Consider the following 7,344-nt stretch of genomic DNA (forward strand, 5'->3'; position numbering starts at 1 on the left):
TTGTAGGAATGTTGTTTGAAATTTAATGAAATGGTGCATACAAAGAGCTTAGCCCTGTGCAAATAGTAAATCTCAGTGGTCAGCATCATTATGGTCATCACATTAATACCCAGAAAATGAATCCATGCAATTTAAATCCTTTATCTTTTCTCCAGTTATAACCCAGAGTCCCTTGTGAATTTGAGAAGATGTATATAGACACAGTCTTTGCAGCAAACTAACTGTATTAGTTTTCTAGGGAGGCTGTAACAATGTACCATAAACTAGGTGATTTAAACCACAGAGATTCATTGTCAAGTTTTGGAGCTTAGAAGTCCAAGGTCGAGATGTGGGCCGGGCACTGTAAGACAGGGAATCTGTTCGTTCTTCTCTGCCAGCTTTTGGAGGTTTGCTGGCATTGTCTGGCATTACTTTGTCTATAGAAGCATCACCCCAATTTCTTTACACGGTGTTCTCTGTGTGTGCATGCCTGTGTCCAAATTCTCTCCTCCCCTTTTTTTGTGCTGAGGATTAAACCCAGGTCCTCATACATGCCAAGCACATGCTTTACCTACTGCTGAGCTACACCTCCAGCTCCAAATTCTGCTTTTAACTAAGGATGCAGTCATACTGGATTTTACCTAATCAACCTCTGTAAAGGCTTTGTCTCCAAATAAGATGACATTCTGAGGCACTTGTGATTAGGACTTCAACACAGTTTTTTGGGGGACTACAAGCCAAGCAAACTTTCCAGGCCATCTGATCGTCTTGCTGTCGTTTATACGTGTAGAATCCCCGGTTCAGCCTCAGGTGATGGCTGTCACTGGAAATACATAGGTTTTGGAGCTAGAACAGAGCTGGTCCCCAAACTCTGGCCCTTAGGCTTCTCAAATCAAAGCCACCTGGAGTTGTAAAAAGGGCAGATTCCAGGGCTTGATGTCAGACCTACTGAATTGAGATCTTCATAAGCCAAGTGCCAACATCTTTAATAACCCCAAATGGGGACATGGAAGCCTGTAGATGCATCATTTCTCATTCAAATTCATAGTCTTAAGTGGAAGTCTGAGGGACACCCGAGGAGGACGCAGCCAGTGGCTGCCAATCTCAGAAGATGTGTTCAAAATCTTTCCTCAACACGGAGGAGGTGCAGTGATATAACTGGCTAGGCCATGGCTGCCTTTGTCCATGTTAACATGACTGTAGCCACATCTTTTGTTTGACTAGTGTTATCCATGATTCTATAAGCCTGAAGATTAATCTCAGGCTACTTAGAAGTCTGCCCTGTGTCTCTGATGGAGAAAATGAATGCTTCCCCTTTGGTTCATCTCTTTATGACACACTAACCACATCATATCATAAGGATTTATTTAGGTGACTCTGTTCCCTGCCAGACTCAGAACTTTTTGAGGCCAGGATTGGGATGCATTTCTGTGTGCCTAGCACCCAGTAATGGTCCCAGAACACAGAGGACACCCAATCTGCTCTCCCTAAGACCAGGAGGAGGCTACTCTGCCAACCAGCTTCCTCAGGGCTGCCTTCATGTCCTTGTTCCTTAGGCTGTAGATGAAAGGGTTCAGCGTAGGGATGACCACGCCACACATCAACGCAGCTGCCTTGTCTTTCTGGGAGGAGGTGGGGGATACAGGCTGTAAGTACACAGCAAAGATGGTCCCATAGAACAGCGACACCACGGTGAGGTGAGAGCCACAAGTCGAAAAGGCTTTCCACTTGCCCTGTGCAGAAGGGATCCTAAAGACGGCTCGGAAAATGCAGATGTAGGAGAGGAGGATGCAGGAGAGTGGACCGATGCCCATGATGATGCCAAAAGCAAAGACCACCCGCTCGTTGGCATGCGTGTCTGAGCAGGAGAGCTTCAGCAGGGGCATGAGGTCACAGAAGAAATGGGGAATTTCGGAGCTGGCACAGAAGGTCAGTTGAGCCATGAGGCAGGTGTGAACCAGGGACTGGAGGTTGGTGACCAGCCATGACCCCCCAACCAATAGCCCACAGACACGGGAGCTCATGAGGACGGAGTAGCGCAGAGGGTAGACTATAGCCACCAACCGGTCTATAGCCATGACGGCCAGGAGGAAGCTGTCCATGGTCCCGAAGAGGTGGAAGGCGTACATCTGGGCAAGGCAGCCTGCGAAAGGGATGGCTCTGCTCTGGGTCTGGATGTTCACCAGCATCTTGGGGACAGTGGTGGAGGAGAAGAAGATGTCAACCAAGGAGAGGTTGGAGAGGAAGAAGTACATGGGCGTGTGCAGGTGGGAGTCTGTGCCGATGGCCAGGATGATGAGCAGGTTCCCCAGCACAGTGACCAGGTACATGGACAGGAAGAGTCCAAAAAGGAGGTTCTGATGCTCTGGCTTTTCTGAGAGTCCCAGGAGGAGGAATTCTGAGAGTGTCGTTTGGTTTTCTGGTTTCATGGGCATTCTCTGTTTGCTGGAAACGGGCGAGGGAAGCAATATAAAACTGGGACTCAGATGGGCACCCAGTCCCAGCTTTCTGCTGAGACCAAGAAGGTTCTGTGAGGCTGGGGATGTGGCTCAAGCGGTAGCGCGCTCGCCTGGCATGCGTGCGGCCCAGGTTCGATCCTCAGCACCACATACAAACAAAGATGTTGTGTCCACTGAAAACTAAAAAAAATAAATACTAAAAAAAAAATTCTCTCTCTCTAATAGGGTTATAAAAAAAATAGGGTTATTAAAAAAAAGAAGAAGGTTCTGTGCAAATCCACACGCTCCTTACAGCAAATTCCTTTGTGTTAACCTGTCTTCAGGCTGTCTTCACTGGGTTTCCGTTCCCCTGAGCTAGTCATGCCTGAGACAGCCAGTGTCTCAGAGATCTCAGTTGTTCATAGTCAATTTAGATGTTGTCCAAGTTGAGTCACCTTTTGCAATTGTTTGGATAAGTGTCGCCAGAGGCCCACGTGCTTTCAAGGCTTAGTCATGACTCTGTGGCACTGTTGGCTGGAGCCTTTAAGAGGTGGGACCTAGTGAGAGAAAGTGAGGTCATTGCAGCCTGTCCTTGAAGGAGATGTGGGACCCAGTCCCTCCCTCCTTCCCTTCCTCACTCTCTGTTTCCTGACTGCCGTGAGGTGGACAGGCCCCCTCTGCCATGTGCTCCACTATAATGTACTCTGCTACCACAGGTCCAAAGCAACAGGGCCAAATGACCATGGACTAAAATAACCTTTTCCTCTTTATAAGTTCATTATTTCAGGTATTTTGTCACAGTGATGGAAAGCTGACTGATATACCTTTGTTTTTAGTAGAGCAAAGTTTCACAGAAAACACAGTGGAATCAAACTTAAACCCAAAGCCTATAAATAGAGGGAATTTGGTCATGTTCTTCTCTTCCTTTCCCATTGTCTCTTCCTCTTTCTCTTTCTTTCCTTCCCTTTCACCCTTCCACCAGCAAGATACAGCTTGAACATCAATTTTGTATTAAAAACAGACTAATGGCTGGAGGTGCAACTCAGTGGTAGAGCACTTGCCTAGTGTGTGTGAGACCTTGGGTTCCCTCCCCCCACACTGCAAAGAAGAAAACTGTGGTGCATGTATATACACAGTGGAATACTATTCAGCCCTAAGAGGGAAGGAAGGTCTGTCATTTGCATCAGCATTATGCTAAATGATATAAGTCAGATACAGAAAGACATTAATACATATGATCTCACTTATATGTGGAATCTCAAAGCATCAAATTCATAGAAGCAGAGAGTAGAGGGTGGTTAGCAGAGGCTGTGGGATGGGGATTGGGGAGTGTTGGTCAAAGGATGTGAAAATTTAAGTTAGGAAGAATAAGGTGAAGGGATCTGTTGTATAACATGGTGACTACAGTTAATATATTGCATTCTTGAAAATTGTTAGGAGAGTAGATTTTAAGTGTTTTCATCACATAAAGTATGTCAAGTTATGCATTTGCTCATTAGCTTGATTTACCAATTCTACTGCATATGCAGATTTTAAACATCATGTGCACTATAAATATATACAATATTTGTCAACTAAAATAATAAAACATTGCTATTAGGTGGAATTCAGTGGTAGAGCACTTGCCTGTCATGTTTGATTCCCAGCACTGTGAAATCAAATTACTGTTGTATTAGATATACTATTTAATTAAGTGATACAATTGTAGTAGCAACTACAATCAGCATAATTAGTCTTGGAGTTATTTAAAATGACTTAATTCAGTGTATAAGAGCAGGAATGCTTTAGTGAGCTGGGGAGTAGTCTTCTAGCCTTGAGTATTCAGCATGCTGGGATAGCAGTCAGTAGATTTTCAGGGGGAGTCAGATACCACTGATGAATACAGAAAGCCAGCTGGCTAGGCAGAAATTTAAGGAGAGCTTGAAAATTAGTTTAAACCAAAACCCAGACCAAAAACAGGGACCCTTAAATCTATTTGCATTTTGGAAGCCTATTTTCCCATGAACAGTAGCTTTGTAGGATAAGTCATTTAAAATTTTCTAATGTTCTAGACAGACTGTTACTTCCAGTTGAAATAGTTCTGCACCACCATAAAATGTACATTGTTTATATAAAGTCCAATAGCTGTTAAATAAAATAAAATAAATAAAATAAAATAAAAATCCGGGGCACAGTCAGGCCTATTCAAAGGTAAACTGTTTCCATAAACATGACAAAATTGTGCTCAAATGCCCATTTGATGAAAAGCAAAGCATGCTAGGTGCTTCTTCTTGCTGTTGATATGATCATGAGAAAAATGAGCTATAAAGTAACATTTGGTTATGAAATCATATAAAAATAGTGATTTAAATGTTACAGACTCCAGAGAAATATTTAAAGAATTGTAGAGGAAGGGGCATGAGGAGGAAAGAGGAGGGATGGGAAACGGGAGGAATTGCAGGATGAAATTTACCAAATTATGCTGTGCACATATGTGAATATACCACAGTGACTTCTACCTTTATGTATAAAGTACCAATTAAAAAACTATAAATAAATAGAAAGGAGACCAGTAGAGTTGAGGAAGGGAATAGGGGATAAAAGAGAAAATACTGGGGTCTAAAATTGAACAATTTATTGACTCTTCTCTGTTTTGTCTTAATCAATTTGGGACTTAGGAGAGGCTTCATGTCAAAGCCCATAGAAGTAGATATTTTATTGCAATCATACAAGACCAAAGGCTGGCTGTTTTCTTTCTCAGTCTCCATCTCCCAGTGGGCACATTTATCCTTCATTTCCTTTGTTTTTGGTACTGGGAATTGAACTCAGGGGCACTTGACCACTGAGCCACATCCCCAGCCCTATTTTGTATTTTATTGAGAGAGAGGGTCTCACTGAGTTGCTTAGTCCCTCACTTTTGCTGAGACTGGCTTTGAACTTGTGATCCTCCTGCCTCTGGGATTACTGGTATGCAACATGGTGCCTGGCCCTTCATTTCCTTTAATGAATATCAATGAAGAATGTATTATGTGCCAGTATCCATTTCTCTTAAGATAAGTAGATGATGTGCAATAGAAAACTTACCATGGCATGACTTACCAAGTCCTTATAAATCTTCAATATTGTCTCTTTCTGCCAGAGAAGATATTATTTTGCTCAATTCACTTCTTACCTAGTTAGGGGCACACTAAAAAAACAATTTCCAATGAGAATACATCAGAAGAATTTTTTTTTTTTTTTTTTAGAGAGAGAGAGAGAGAGAGCGAGAATTGTTTAATATTTATTTTTTAGTTTTTTGGGGACACAACATCTTTATTTTATTTTTTTGTGGTGCTGAGGATCGAATCCAGTGCCCCGTGCATGCCAGGATAGTGCGCTGCTGCTTGAGCCACATCCCCAGCCCCATCATAAGAATTTAATGAAATATTTGTATCAGGTTGAAGCTAGATTATTTATGAGTATTCTTAGAACAACAGTAGGAATACTGGGGTTGAGAGAACTGTTGGGGCATCTAGCTTGCAGATCATCTGAACTTAGATTTTCCTTCACTTTCTCTTGTTCCATTGTCCTGGCCATGGCCAACTTTTATGAGATGTGGCATTTCAGAGCTAAACTTTATTCTGTCAACACATGCTAGGAAAAAATAATACATTACAAAAATTATAAATTCTTATCCCTCTGCCTTCTAAGGAACATAAGTCTCCAGAAAAATCCAAGGGTTACTGAAGTGATTAGGATGTAAACGAGAACATAGTATACCTGTAGGTCTGTAAAGGAAAAGGATCTAGGTAACTGGTGTTGATGGTGTACACCTATGGTCCCCAAAGCTGCTTGGAGGTCTGAGGCAGGAAGATCACTTGAACCCAGGAGTTTGAGGTTGGTCTAGGCAGCAGGAGACCTAGTCTTAAAAAAAGATACAAGTGACCTCAAGGTGTTGTGAGAATCACAGATTGATTAAAACAGCTGCTATGTAGAGCATGGTAAATGGGGAGTTTTAAAGAAATATTAGCATCAAAAATCTCTAATTCCAAGAGACCTCCAGCAATGCCCTATATCACTTTTCAAGGTTTGTTGGAGTGGGGTTTGAGGTTTTTGTAATGCAACCCACAGGTTTTCCTGGGCTGCACATCATATTGTCATTCCTTCTGGAACACATTTGCAGCATGCATCAGGGTCAACTGGAGGGCTTGTTAAATCACAGAAAACTGGGCCCAAACTACAGAGTATCTGGAGTGGGCTCAGGAATCAGTTCCTCTAGAAAGTCCCCAGGAGATGCTGGTGCTGTTGGGCCAGCAACCACACTTGGAGAACCACTGTATTGGAGAAACCTGTTTTTCAATGTGTCTTCCATTTGTGCAGGTTCTCCCAACTGCAGACCCTGTGCACTTCCTCCCACAAGTCCTGACAAAGAGGGTCTTCCCGCTGTCCCCTTTGTCCACTCAGAGAGTCTAGAATTGGTTTCAGTCCTCTCTCTCAGCACCCAGGAAGGAAACGGCTTCCTCTCCTCTAGACCCTTCCAGCTCCATATTCTCTCCCCTCACTTGCTCACCAGGATGGCGTCCCAATGGGTGGTCTCAGCAAGTCTCCTTAATCCTAGCTGACAGAAGAAGCTTAGGAAGGAAGGGCATGGGGGGCTGGTGGTGGAGGTGGACCTGATGTCTATGGGAGGAACTGATGTGCTCCCCCCACCTGTAGCCTGGGGCTAGTGAGTGGGAGGCTGGGGGTGCAGCAGGATGTTTATAATTTCTGGACCCTTGGGGAGTCCATCCCCATGGCTCCTCGTTAAGGAAGAGGATACTAATTATTTTGTTTCTACTCTTGTCACATGTCACCTTCTCTTTGGGGAAGATGTGTGCTTTGGGATTACAGAGTAGGTGAGGAGAGAGAGAAACTCCTGGGGGTTCCCCCTCACTGGGGCACCTCCCTCATGCCCCCTCTCCGTCCAGAG

The 7,344-nt window shown here is 43.7% G+C and overlaps 1 protein-coding gene across 1 annotated transcript; it reads right to left on the reverse strand.

Annotated features, from left to right (window-relative positions):
• Positions 1 to 1,466: 1,466 nt before the first annotated feature.
• Or1i1 (olfactory receptor family 1 subfamily I member 1) lies at positions 1,467 to 2,414 on the reverse strand. The gene has a single exon (XM_027932524.2). It carries the CDS (start codon positions 2,412 to 2,414, stop codon positions 1,467 to 1,469), a length of 948 nt encoding a protein of 315 aa, XP_027788325.1.
• Positions 2,415 to 7,344: the final 4,930 nt, after the last annotated feature.

The sequence above is a fragment of the Marmota flaviventris genome, chromosome 1 (assembly GCF_047511675.1).
Source record: "Marmota flaviventris isolate mMarFla1 chromosome 1, mMarFla1.hap1, whole genome shotgun sequence".
Lineage (NCBI taxonomy): Eukaryota > Metazoa > Chordata > Mammalia > Rodentia > Sciuridae > Marmota > Marmota flaviventris.

What these genes read in the sequence shown, in the direction of transcription:
- Or1i1 (XM_027932524.2), bottom strand. Translation starts at nt 2,414, where the DNA reads ATGCCCATGAAACCAGAAAACCAAACGACACTCTCAGAATTCCTCCTC.